General features: G+C 30.5%; 2 protein-coding genes across 2 annotated transcripts; one reads left to right on the top strand and one right to left on the bottom strand.

The window, feature by feature from the left end:
* The first annotated feature begins 1,488 nt into the window (after nt 1–1,488).
* On the top strand, nt 1,489–4,583 carry LOC108549932 (transmembrane protein 26). The gene is made up of 6 exons (XM_017903510.1): nt 1,489–1,682; nt 2,529–2,706; nt 2,789–3,196; nt 3,484–3,842; nt 3,917–4,261; nt 4,547–4,583. Exons 1-6 carry the CDS (start codon nt 1,489–1,491, stop codon nt 4,581–4,583), a joined length of 1,521 nt encoding a protein of 506 aa, XP_017758999.1.
* Nucleotides 4,584–5,371: 788 nt separating this feature from the next.
* Nucleotides 5,372–11,192, bottom strand: LOC108549905 (uncharacterized). The gene is made up of 8 exons (XM_017903475.1): nt 11,014–11,192; nt 10,526–10,683; nt 10,156–10,267; nt 9,670–9,881; nt 9,286–9,390; nt 7,710–8,088; nt 7,118–7,412; nt 5,372–7,018 (listed from the first exon to the last, which is right to left on the bottom strand). Exons 1-8 carry the CDS (start codon nt 11,115–11,117, stop codon nt 5,372–5,374), a joined length of 3,012 nt encoding a protein of 1,003 aa, XP_017758964.1. The 5' UTR covers nt 11,118–11,192.
* Nucleotides 11,193–13,509: the final 2,317 nt, after the last annotated feature.

Raw genomic sequence — 13,509 nt, 5'->3', positions numbered from 1 at the left:
TTAACATAATGTGATTCTGATTTTAAGCGATTTCCGATCTATGTGGAGACCCTTATGAGATTGATAAAGGAAACTAATATTTTTCGCAATATCATAAATATATTAATGAGTGAATATGGTACACAGAAATTAAATATTTATTGCTTAAAGACAAACGGGGTTTCATGAATAAAGCCTAGAATTATTCTAATGAATGAATGACACTTTTTAATTAAAATAGAATTCCTTTATCTAGTATAAGAAATATATGATAGATTTTTATAAACCACTTGCAAAATATAAATTCCTTTGTATTTCACGAAGTTGTTGGAATGCTTGCAAGTAAAAATTGTTACTGAAAACAAAAGATACTGATGCTTGTTACTCCTATTGAATTCAATTTCCAGTAAGCAATTAAATACTGACGTGCGATGCATTTTAATACTATGATCAAGAAATAGTTTCTGCTACGATTCTTTATTTTTATAGAATTATTAGAAAGAATTTAATTATTTGTGAGAAATCGCTAATCAAACATGAATAAAGTAATTGACAACTTTCGAACAGATTCATTGCACCTTAATGTCATAATTACATTATACGATAAAATATTTTTATCAACAAAGGTTATACCTTATAAAATAGTTAAAGGTTAATATTTAAAAGTATTCAAAGATTAGACTTCAATACTCCTTCGATATTTACAATGACAAATGGGAGAATAAATATATGTAATAACTACCTAATTCAAATTAAATATTACAAAATTAGTTTAATGATTAACTTTCTTTATATGTAGTACAATAACGTATTGAAATTGATAAGCCAATCAAATATTCTCCTTTACTTTCTATAGCTATACAGCTGCACTACAATTTTACTTTTTACTGATTCATCGAACGAGTTTAAATTTTTTAGTCATAAAGTGATTTTAATATAATTTTAATTATATGAATTCATCTTTTCTTCCATTCCTATTTTATACCTTTTTCGTGCTATTTTTATTTCTTATTAATAGGTATTTTTCTTGTAATTTTATTCTGTCAGTTTATAACTAGGAGATTCTTGTATTATGAAAATTTCTTAATAATTAATTTATAATTACAGGAAGTTCTCAATTGTTTAATGACGTAGTTAATATTTCTTTTAATAAACGCCTGTTGCGAATAAATGACAATATTTGCAGTGTCAAAGTACGCATGCGCACAGCTGTTTGAAATCCAAATCGTTTAGGACCTTTTATTCCAGTTCTGATACAGTGAGATCCAGTCAAACGACATTTGATGTACTGCAAAATAATTTGATACTTTATTACCTTGAAAAAGAATACAATAAAAATGTAGTATTTAAACAAAAGTTGCAAAAAATTCGTATTTCTAATTTTTTTCTATTTCTCGCTATAACTAAAGGATATTTGAGTGTGTTAACAAATTCGTGAATATAATATAATTAGAACGAAATAATTATAGTGAAATAATTATTAATTAAATAACTGGATGGTTTGTGAAAATGGCAAAGTTTTTAGCAACGATTAAAGCGATAATTACACGATTAGTTTTTGCGTCTCACGGTTTTATAGCAATTTGGCAAGTAACTACTTTTAAAAAGAATCCTTTGTTTTGGTACCTGAGCTGTCCAATTTTGTTACTGTTCTTCGAAGGTATATTTACACTTACTATAAAGGAAAATCAAGAGTGGAAGTGGTAAGTAATAAAAGTACATTTATTAATTATTTCTCATACTGATTTATTTTTTAAAATTTGAAGTTCTAAATTTTTAGGACTATGGTCTACATGATACTTTAATAATTCTTATTAACAATACTCGAAGGAAAAAATAATAAATTTGACTTGATTTATTATATTTATAAAAAATATTCTATTAAAATATATTATATACACATATTAAATTTAATTTTGAATTACATATAAAAATAAAAAAATTTACTAAAGTAAATATGCCAAAAAGCAAGGTCTCTAGTTTAACAATCTATTCGATAAAACAAATCTACTTTTCGCTTGGAAGGAAGGGGTGTGTTTTTGTGGGTTCGTCTCAATTTGACAGTCGGAAATTGGAGCATTAGTAACAGGAGTGGGACGAGATATAATCCACTATACGTTGAAAATTATCGATATACAGAAAGAGCCATGTAACAGTGACCCCTTTTTCTAATATCCTTTTTCATTCACATATATGATTGATCGAGTACATATTTGATGGAAACTATATTTTTGATCATTCTTGAAAAAGATCAATATATCGAATCATAAAAAAATGTAGTATATACATTTGTTTAATATTCTATAATTAGATATTTTCTAATAATATATTGTGATTAATTAATATTCTTTCACATGATATAAATCATAAATTTTTAATCAGAATATAACTTTAGACAAAATAAAGATTCCTGGAATGCTCACCTCCTAAAGCGAGGATAAATTACACTATATTACAAATCGTTAGTTATCCTGTTTTACCGATCGAGTGAAAGGTAACCTTAAGAAAAGAATGGGATTATTTACTAATAAAAAAAATTTTTCCTTTAGGTTTTGTCCTTCCGTTTTCCTGTACTTAAGCAGTGTAGTTCCTGCAATATGGCTTCTGGAATTAGACAAGGTTGATAAAAGACTGAGGACGTTCGAAACGAATGTGAACATATCCGAGAACTTTGATTTAACTAATTTAGCTGCTGAGGACTTAAAACATCTGGAAAAGGCATTAGGTGTAAGTTCCATTTATATTATTAAAAGAATGCTTATTAGAAATGTATAAGGAGTGAAAAATTATTTTTTAATATATAATTTAGGTAAACATACATCTACCGGACATACAGATATCGACAGAGACTTGGGTAACTTTGATCGAACAGTTTCTAATGTTAATTTTAATTATTGGAAGATGGATGTTACCAAAGGGAGATTTAACTAGAGATCAACTAAGTCAATTATTATTGGTATATATTGGAACAGCAGCAGATATCATTGAATTCTTTGACTCCTTTAAAGAGGATCGTATAGCTCGCGAACCTGTCTTAGTTTATTTAACTTTGGGAATTTGGGCATGGTCGTTGATGCAATTTACTGTCGTTTTGACAGCCACCAAGTCTCGGAAATCTAGATTATCTTCTGGAAGTGCTGTCAAAAAGCGGGTACACACCGAAACTAGTTGTTGCAGTATAGACGTGTGGGGAATTGCTTTGAACATGGTTTTACAGGTTTGTTTTACTTCTATAATTTTTCTAAATCATAGAAAATATTTTCATATAGTAACGTTGAAAATTTATAATTTATACTTATGATTTTGTTTTTCATCTTATATTAATATTAATATTTATTTTAGGATTTATTTTTAAATTGTATATTTTGCTAATAAGTTATTAAATACATACTTTATTTAATAATAGTAAGTTTTTTAAATTGCCAACAATACATTAATATTACAAAATAATTTATTTCATATTTTTAAAGTTTCTGAAGATTAAATATTTTCAAAATATTACAGGATGGACCGTTTCTTGCATTTAGATTAATTTTAATAGTTCACTATCGTATAGTCAGTTATATGAATATCTTTTTCACGTGTAAGAATACTTTAGTGATACTCCTGCAACTTTACCGACTGTACGTAGTGCAGACGGAAAATAGGAACAAGAGGAAAAAGAAATCTGAAATACCAAATATCAGTATCATATCCAGAGAAGATATTTATAAAGATGTAAGAAATAAAAAGATTTCCGAAGAAAAAAGAATAAAGAAAAGAAGAGATAAAGATGTAGAAGCTAATTACACTGACAGTGAAGAAACCACGGAAAAAGCAGATAAATTTGATTCTTCTCCTAGAAATATTACCCACTCGAAAAGGTATAGAATATTAATATTTAACATGTAAAAATTTAGAAACTAAATATTATTATTGTGATTATAAAAAATTATAGGAAAACACGCCAAGACACTGGTTATTCTACCTCTAGTTCTAGAAATTCTGGAAGATATGGAAAAGCGAAAAGGAATAATATTAAAAGAAAAATATCACGCGTTGAAGACCTTAAAATTGAAATTTCCAGCGAAGATGAAAAACATAGAAGAAAAATTCACAGAAAAACGTCGGGAAAAGTAAACAGAAAGCCTTCAGAAAATATTAAAATGAAATCTAGGAATGAAGATTCTACTAAAAGTTCCAGCTGGAGATGCGAAGAAGATAGTGAGGAAGAGTCAACAATGGAAGAAATAGCTGATAAGACAATTAGCGAAGAAAGTGAATTAGAATCAGAAAGAAAAAGGTGAGTTAATTAATTAATGATAAAATAACTGAACAGGACACTATATTATGTGAATAACATTTATTGCATTCATGAATTGTTATAATAATGAATTATTTATTTCTTAAAAAATGAAACTTGTGTACAAAATAGGAACTTGTGATAAAAAAATATTTTTTCTATAGTAACAAATAACATAGAGACTCTTTTAAATTCTAACTAAGACATTTCTTAATTGATTTATAGATTAAATAGATAATTTCAATCGGCGATTTTAGAAATTGGTTCTTTCGCTTTTCTTTACAGATATGTTCATAAAAAGCATCGACAAAACAGAGACTGACAACGATACCTCGGCGTAATCGCCCTCTTATTCGTCTACTCTGCGATTCTTGTAATTTGCATGCTTTTTATACATGCTGGGATCAACGATGGCATTGTATTAACTACGAAAATGTAGGAGACTTCCTTTAGTAATTAACACTTTGCACTTGAATTATCTATTTTATATGGAAAATATAAAAAAAACTAGAAATTTAGTTCCCCAGAAAATGTTAATTATTTCTTTTAAATTACTTTATTGTTTTTACATTGTAATTACATAAATATTGCATATATTAAAATATATTTCAATATATATGTTAACTATACTTCAGGAGTAAAATTAAAGTGCAAAGAGTTAAGAACAATCAAGATTCATATTTTTTAAAAGTCTAGCATCCAAGTAGCTCAAACTAAAATTATAGTTCATATACGAATTAGAAATTAAGATAATATTTTAATATGCTTCCAGTCTATAAACGCGATTATTAAAACGAAATAACTTTATATAATGAGATATATAATCAGTGTAAATGAAAATGATTGAAAAAAAATTTCTACTATTTTGTGTTTAGATTAATTAAGGCATTAATGAAAGAACGAAAACATCGTTCCTGTCTTTTAAGTTCCCTTTTACGATACCTTAATTAAGATACCAACCTCAAGGATTACGAAAAAAATATGTGTACATGCAAAATTAAATAATTCTTTGTAAGAGGATTAAAATCTGAAAAAGATAAATGCATTGAAGTTTTATCATAAAATTACAAAAATTAACCTAGTAACATTTCTTTTGTGCAACATAATGATTCACACAATTAAATTATTGCAAGTTTCTAACCACTGTATGCTCTGTGCAGCATCTAAATTATCAATGTAATTAGCTAAATCGTCCTGATGAGTGCCAGTAGCAGCACAATACAACATGGCCGTGTTCTCTAACAACTCTTGCAGAGATTGTGTCTTCGTTATTGTTGTATCTACATTTCTCGTTACTGTCGATGTACTTTCTTTCTTCTCAAAATTCATTACATTTAATCGCCCTTTTTGAAACGTTTCTAATTGCTTAGAATTTTCAACTTTCCTGTCAGAAAAGATTTCTCCAGTTGTTTGATCGATTTTAAATAACGATTGCCTATTCACAAGTCCCACAGAATGTCTTTTCTCATTGGAATTACCTTTTAAATCCTTCAACTTTTCCACAGTTAAGTGGAACCGCCTCCATTTTCCCTGAGGGAAGCTTATGTTTACATTTTTATCTATGGAACTCTCTTGAACACTTTGTTTGGCATTTTCTTCCTTAATACAAAGTTCTTTAACCTTAATATTCTTCATGCTAGGATAAAAGGTTTGATTTTCTATGCCTGATTTTTTCAGATTACTTTTATTGTATTCCGAAAGGATTTTCGCTATTTCTGAAGTCTCGCCATTGCACCAAGTCTTATTTTGGTCGGTAGAAATAGCCTTTACATGTATGTCTTTACCAGGAGTCTCGTAACATAATTTCTTTTCGTTGGTATTGTATTCTTTTCCCATTTGAAATTTGTTCTGTTGCATATTATCGAAAAGATACTTTGTCACCGTGAATTCTACCTTATTCCCACGTTTCTTTCCAGTCGGCTCCTCGCTAGATACATTTTTATATATTGATGTCAGTTCGCCTAAAGTTTCTTCATTGGCAGAAGATTCTTCTATTTTATTTGCATTTATATTTCTCGAAATTGACTTCGAAAGTTGCGGTTCCTTTGTATCTGAAGAATTTAGTAAAATGAAAGGACTCTTAGACGACCGCATCACGTCCTGTATCTTCATCTGCCCTCCTTGTAACGTTTTAAGGTTGGTGAAGGCAATGGACTTTTGAGAGTTGGCTATGTACACCTTCTGAGCTGGAAATAAACGCGACTTTGGAACTTGAGTAAAACTCTTGACATTTTGTGGGAACATGGTGACTCCATAATTATCAAAAAACTTGGTTTCTGCTGCTGATTTTTGCAAATTATCAAAACTAACAGTAGATTCGCTTTTAGAGCTTTGTTCAACAATATTTGTCATAGAAGTATTCACAAGAGATTGCTTCTCCATTTCTTTAGAGGTTTTAGATGAATTTTTGCTGTCACTTAACTTATTTATCTTCCCTTCTACAGTCGCTTTATAAGTCGGAGTCATTACTTGGGAACAATAACCGAGAACAGAGTGGAAACTTTCATGCATACAAGTTTCAAAAGACCTGTACTTCTCAGAAGAGTTCAAAGACTCTGTCTTTACGTTTTTAGTATTGAAGAAACCTTTATTAGGTTTGGTTTTTTTATTTTGTTTTTTTTTAGTAGATGAGGGGAGGAAGTCGCAATGTGGATCTACAGATACCACTTCTATTTCCGGACGATCAATTATTTCTCGGTAAGAAAATCCATCTAAACTTGTGAAATAATGCCCCAAATATTCCGCAGCTAATCCAACCTGGCAAATATATTTAATTAGTACTTAAATAATAAAAAGTAAAAAATAAAAAATTATTAAATGCATATTTTTTATTTAACAACTGTTTAAAATTCTTACCTGCGGATGAAAGACTGGACGTTCATGCATACCATGAACAGGCCATTCTTTCCACTCTGTTTCATCTTTTATTGTGGGTGCTTGGTAAGTAGCCCCAACGTTATACATTTTACGAGTAACAGATCTTGTATTCATATAGGGCATGGTAGATTTTCCACGTTTAGTAGGTTCTGAATTAAGAAGCATTTCCCTTCGTTTTACAGAAAGTAATCGTTGTCTTGGTCGAGAAAAATCTTTGTCTGGATCTTTTTTCGTAACACGTATCGGATTTCTTCTGACTTCTGCTGGTTCACGGCTGTAACAAAGTTATAAAAATAAGTCCAAATTATAGAAATTATAGAAATTAGCATAAAATTATACAAATAGTTTAAAATATTTTATTTAGCAATTAATATCTCTTTTCTTCAATTTATATTTGGCAAAAATGTCGCATAGTTACCAATATATGATACAAATACTTCGAGACATTGAATACAAACTTTCTGTAAAAAAAAAATTAACAGAACAATTGAAGTTCTTACAATATTCTAACTTCTATTTCATAAATATGAAATTTACAAAAAACTTAAATTCCTAAGCCTTGTATACCTACTTTTTTTTTGTAGCTCGATGAATTCTTTTAACTTTTGTTACTCCACTACTAGAACTCGACCCACCACTACTCGTTTCCGTCGAATCCCGCACATAATCACTATCATCTTTATATTTCTTTTCTTGTTTAATAACAATTGTTTCAGGAGGAAGTTTTTGTAAAATTTCTACATCGTCGTAATCATCCACTACATTATCCTGCTCAGTCGATAATAATTTCAGATCGAGTTGCTTTCGAAGTGCCATTTTACATCGTTCGTCACTCAACTCGAACACTCGTCGATCCTCTTGTTTCTTATTCGGTTTTTCATCTTGCTGCTGCCTTGAAGATCGATCGTTTTCTTTTCCTATCACAGCAATCACGCTCACGTCATCGTCGTCTTTGTCAACATAAAAATTTTGTTGGTTCGATTCCATTTTTTTCGAATTTTCCATTTCATTTCTCACAAAATTTAGTCAAACATTCACAGGAATACGTAATAGTTTTTAATTGGTCGGTTAAACAATATTTTTGGAAAAGAGAGTGGAAAAATGTATAAATTAAATACGATGCACTGAACACGTCTATCGGCGAAAAATATTTATTTCTATTGTGTTATAAATAGGTGTATAAAGTCCTTCGATGTAGAATAAGTTTCTTGAAAAACACTTGTCGATTAAATGAAATGGCTTGTGTTTAGTATACAAATGATCGAAGAAAATATAACCGATACACTGGCTCCGAGCACGTGTCACATGCTTTTGTTTCTCATGGTCCAATAATGGGAACAATAGTGTCATCTGGTAATCCAGATTTGTGTTCGATGATGGTGAAACGGTAATGGTACATTACCCTAGAATTAGATTAGCTGGTCGAGAGTGCGCTGTATCACTATTACTTATTCAAATGTTAATTTTTAATTTGATATTTTATTAAGTTTTTGAAAAATTAACACAATTTTAATTTTAATTTATTATGTTTATCATTTTAATTCTTTAGAAAGCAGAAATGGTGAGGAAAAAAAAATTATCATGTTTTCGACTGTGGGTAATAATTTTTATAATAATTTTACCTTCATACTTAAACTTGTATCATATCAACTTTAATATCGTCCAAAATGAAAATTATTGTCAAGAAATATTTATAAATTGTTAATTCTTTAATTTATAATACTGCACATATTAAAAAATTGTGATGTTTTTATTTCCAAAATTTAATCAGAATAAAATTAATATAGTTTATTACTTTGAGTAAAATATCATCTTACAAATAAAGAAAATTGAACAAGAAGGTATCACTCAATGAAATACAGTGTAATTGTAGCTCCTCACAAGCGCTGATTTTATTCCAAATAAAATACTAAAACTAGATTAGCTATTCCCATTTTACATGTACACGCGTGTACGTATAATATATTATTATTTATATGTAGAAATACGAAATATAATATCATCGCTCGTATTGCACGTCCAGATTAGAACTGAAATGTATACATATTTATGTATAACATTCTTTGGCACTCTATTCGACTGGGATTTATTTACAAAGAAAAGGAGAATTCATCTGCAATTATTTTCGATGACTTTTTCTGTTTTTTAATTCATATTGTCTGTCGTTAGGGCTAGTGTGGTTAAGACTGATCGTCGGTTGGGATTCACACCTAGATTCTCCCAATTTATCCATGATAGACGTGCCGTCAGATCTACGAATAGAAAGAATATTTAGTTATTTTTATATACAATACTTTTTATATTTGGAAAATGCATATAATAAATTACGTGATATACAAATTTTTTCACGTGTTTGAAGCAAACTATATGTATAACTATATAGTGAAAGAAACATGAAATAGTGGGGATGTAGCCCTCAGTGGTTGTAATCTATTACCGAATTTCACACCAACCATGGGGATATTGTAATTCCATCAAGTATTTCCATACTTTTGATTGCATAATAAATAATTTTGCTTAATAATTCTCACCGCTGGTATTCCATTCAGCACGTTCCCCATTTATTTCTCCTCTAAGGCACCTCTCGACATAAGTTAATGGATCGAGTCTGGCAGCCAGCACTTCTCGAAGGAGAGCAATATATGCTATAGCCAGGCGTAAAGTATCAATCTTAGACAGTCTCTTCTCATATGGAAACGTTGGTACGTGAACTCGAAGCTCGTCGAAAGCCGAGTTGATGCTGCTAAAAATCGTAATCTCACTGACAACCTGTTTAACTGTTCACTCTATTCTTTTGTTTCACTTGTTCATTGACTTTTGCGCAATTTTTGTTAATGTGGACTATTCAAGTAAAATTATTGCAATTTTCATTGTAATAGAAAATGTTTCTCTACTATGTTATATTCGCTTTTCTAATTTATTAAAGAAATTATAAGAAAATTAATATTTCAAATGACCGATTACTTATAGTTGTTGCTTCTAAAGTTAGAATAATTTCATCGAGAATAATTTCTCACCTCAGCATACGTTTCCTCTCACGTATATTGGCGGCATGTCGCTGAATTCTGTAAGGACTGCCATTTGGATAGTAACCCTCTTCTACACCATTTATCTCGGTATCATTATGATCTAAAACAGGAATAACATAATAAATTTTGTTTCTTCGCAAGAAAACTTAGTTAAAAAGTAATATTATTTAATTATATTCAAGACTAAAAAAAAACTTCAACAAATTTCTGTACAAATACAAAATTCGAAATTTAATTAATGTCCACAAAGTTCTGAGAAATTTGCCTATCATCATATATGAATTATTAACTACATCATCATGATTATCAAGTATTTAGTATCTAGTATAAAAATTCTTAAGTTTATCAGTTGAATTACCAGGTGTAGAAACCGGCATGTGGTAATGGAGAGGAGAATGAGTGTGTGAGGAGGTGTGTGCGACGTGTTGAGTAGACCTACTCGCATAAACGCAAGAAGGCAACTCTGCGAGATCTTCTTCACTGATGTCGCTGCTCGGCCCAACATAATATTGACTACTGTAACCGATAATTATTACCATTTCACGAAGTACTCCAAATTCTTTATTCTCACGTATTTAAACCCATCGAAAATTCTAATTATTCATAAAACTATAAACAAAATCTCTTTCTTCATTGTTATTACTTGTTCCATCTTTAATAAACAATTTTTCTACAATGTTATCTAGTACTAGTCCATAAGAACGGAAACGAAATTTTAGATCGAAAGTATAATGAAAAGTCAAATAGTATAATTTTAGAAAAGAAGATAAATTTAAGACGTAGATACACGATGCTTTAAATTCAAGTCTTCAAAGAAAAGACTAAGAAACTCGACGAAATCCTCACCTAGTGCAGGCCACAGTAGAGTCTGCGGCTCTAGAAGTTGTACCAACCCGGTGTCGCATCCTCTGTCCTCTATCCTCGTATTCGTAATTAGAATGGCTCGCCATAACTGTTGCTTTTCCTTAACAGCTCATTAATCACTTCACTTGCAACTTCCAAATTAATTTACTAAAGTTTCAATCTCTTCAGGATTCCTAATCAACTTCCGGTTCTTTTCGAGAGTCTCTTCCCGAAAGATTCACTTCTAAAAATGAGTCTACTGTTAACTAAACGTTTCTTTTATTTTTTCCTTTTAATTAACCGTATTAGAATTTACTTCCAGCCTCCCTAGGATCACTTCACGACGGTGGGTGGCGGGAACCGAGGGTGCATGAGATAGCAAAGAGTCAGACTATCGTTAGTGTCCCTGGGGAGGCTGCTTTATATACCAGAGGTTGCTGAAGCGCCAAGGGGATGATCGATACAACCCCTGGGCGGAGATTCCAACCAATCGCGGCTGTTCCAGGGAGAAACCGAATCTTAGTCCTTCCAGCCATTGGTGGATCGTTTAACAGCCAAAGCTTCGGCCTCCAGAGTGCTGTGGTTTATTGTTACTGCTGGACTAAAATTTTATTTCTATCGTTTTCCATCCTCCTACTGCCTGGTACCGCTGAAATTGTTCAACTCTACTGCCCCTCCTCTTTCCATAATTTGGCGGCAGTCCGACCAACGAGAGACAGAAGAACTCTTCTTAAAATCTGAAAATTTCGGCGATTTTATTTCAAGACACTCGACAGTTTTTATAGAGGTTGTGGAACGGAGGCCTTTTACGCGACCGAAAAAAGGTGGAGGGATAAGGAAAATTTTATGATACTCTTTAAAGTGGAAATTAATTCTGGCTTCTTTCACAGTCGTAGTTATCTTCTTCAAGTGTTTCGTTGAATTTTTCAAAATTTTTCTTCAGTGAAATATTCGAGGTAAATTTGTTTTGTTGAAAAATCTAAAAACAATGTTATAATTAATGTTGAAATATTCGAAATGTGATTAGATGTACTAGTAACATACATATTATACTAATAATAACATAAATTATTATAAATACCTTTCATTTAACGTAATTGTGTATATTATTTTTTGAGGTTAGATATTCGACTTTAAAATTTTGTGGTTTTTAACAAAATTTCGCTTATTTAGTGAAGTATTATTGATAATATATTAGTCTATTTCATGTTCCATTATATTTACTTTCCGTTTAGATATCAAATTATATATTCATAGCAATCATTAATATTCCGATAATATTAATAGTTGAATTTTAAATATTCATGAATATTGAATTCGAAAAGTATCTATAAATATGAGTCTAATACTTTAGTAATTATATATCGAATTACATTAAATTACATATCGAAATGACTAAGTAAGTTATATATGAATGTCAAAGTAAATCAATGTATTTCGAAATAATTTAGCCTTATGTATACCAAAAAAATAATAAATATAGATATAACAATTCAAATAGGATATATTTTTAAAGGATATATTTGTTTTACGTTGCTAAAAACGATAGTTCAATAATACTGTTAAGTATGTTTGTCAAATTCTTCCACTTGATACTATATCGTCAATACGTATATGTAACACAATGCTGCAAAAATTGTAAACATACTGCACTTTCCAAGTTAAACAATCTTCAACATCTTCATGACATCTTCTCCATTACATTCTGTGTAGGAATAACATGGTACTACGTTATTAACTGTAAATTGAGTGTATAGAATACTATAGGAAGCAACCAGGAATACACGGCTTCCCCTTTATCAGCGATCGAGCTTCCCAGTGCGAGAAAGAGGTTATGCAGCAGACAGACAGAGTGTTGAATAGGCCAATATTCAAATGAGACGTGTTTAACGGACGCACAATGAGAATCGCGGTGGCGTCGGTGGCGATGCAATTATGCAAGGTGTTAATACGATCACAATGCTGGTTCGCTAGGGTTGTACTAGTGCATCGGCAAAGTTTTGTCGCCATCTATACTGAAAAACGAGTATCTGCTCGTCTCGAAACGAATTAGTATTGTCGACCGCCAATATAGCATAGATCTGCCAACATAATTGGGATTAGCTATAGGAACGTACGAAAACGGATATTTCGAATGGAAGAACCAGAGTCTCTTTTACGTTTCATTTACATATTCTAACGTTATCTGGTGATTGAAATCCTACCTAATCTCTTCTTCTTTTAAAAAGAACTGTAATGAAGACGTAGAAAATATTGATTCTTTCTTTATTTAAGAAGTAATAATAATACATTTTGGTTTATTGTGAAAGATGCAAGTGTGTGTAAACGTCAGCCGAGTTCAGGTTAGTAAAATAATAAATGTATACAGAGTGTTCCATTTCAGTTGACACGATGAAATATCTCGTAGACAACTATTTCAAATAAAATAAAGTGAGGCAAATCTTTCATGATTTCTTATGTGGATTCAATAGCACTATTTTAATGCGTTATTTTACAGTT

Source organism: Eufriesea mexicana, unplaced genomic scaffold, assembly GCF_001483705.2.
Source record: "Eufriesea mexicana isolate 0111107269 unplaced genomic scaffold, ASM148370v2 scaffold2340, whole genome shotgun sequence".
Lineage (NCBI taxonomy): Eukaryota > Metazoa > Arthropoda > Insecta > Hymenoptera > Apidae > Eufriesea > Eufriesea mexicana.
This window is presented reverse-complemented; position numbering and strand designations above follow the sequence as displayed.

What these genes read in the sequence shown, in the direction of transcription:
- LOC108549932 (XM_017903510.1), top strand. Translation starts at nt 1,489, where the DNA reads ATGGCAAAGTTTTTAGCAACGATTAAAGCGATAATTACACGATTAGTT. An exon ending in AATATTACCCACTCGAAAAG is followed by an intron (nt 3,843 to 3,916) that starts GTATAGAATATT and finishes AAAAAATTATAG; the next exon opens with GAAAACACGCCAAGACACTG. An exon ending in TTAGAATCAGAAAGAAAAAG is followed by an intron (nt 4,262 to 4,546) that starts GTGAGTTAATTA and finishes TTTTCTTTACAG; the next exon opens with ATATGTTCATAAAAAGCATC.
- LOC108549905 (XM_017903475.1), bottom strand. Translation starts at nt 11,117, where the DNA reads ATGGCGAGCCATTCTAATTACGAATACGAGGATAGAGGACAGAGGATG. An exon ending in GAGAGGAAACGTATGCTGAG is followed by an intron (nt 9,882 to 10,155) that starts GTGAGAAATTAT and finishes TACGATTTTTAG; the next exon opens with CAGCATCAACTCGGCTTTCG. An exon ending in GTCCAGTCTTTCATCCGCAG is followed by an intron (nt 7,019 to 7,117) that starts GTAAGAATTTTA and finishes TATATTTGCCAG; the next exon opens with GTTGGATTAGCTGCGGAATA.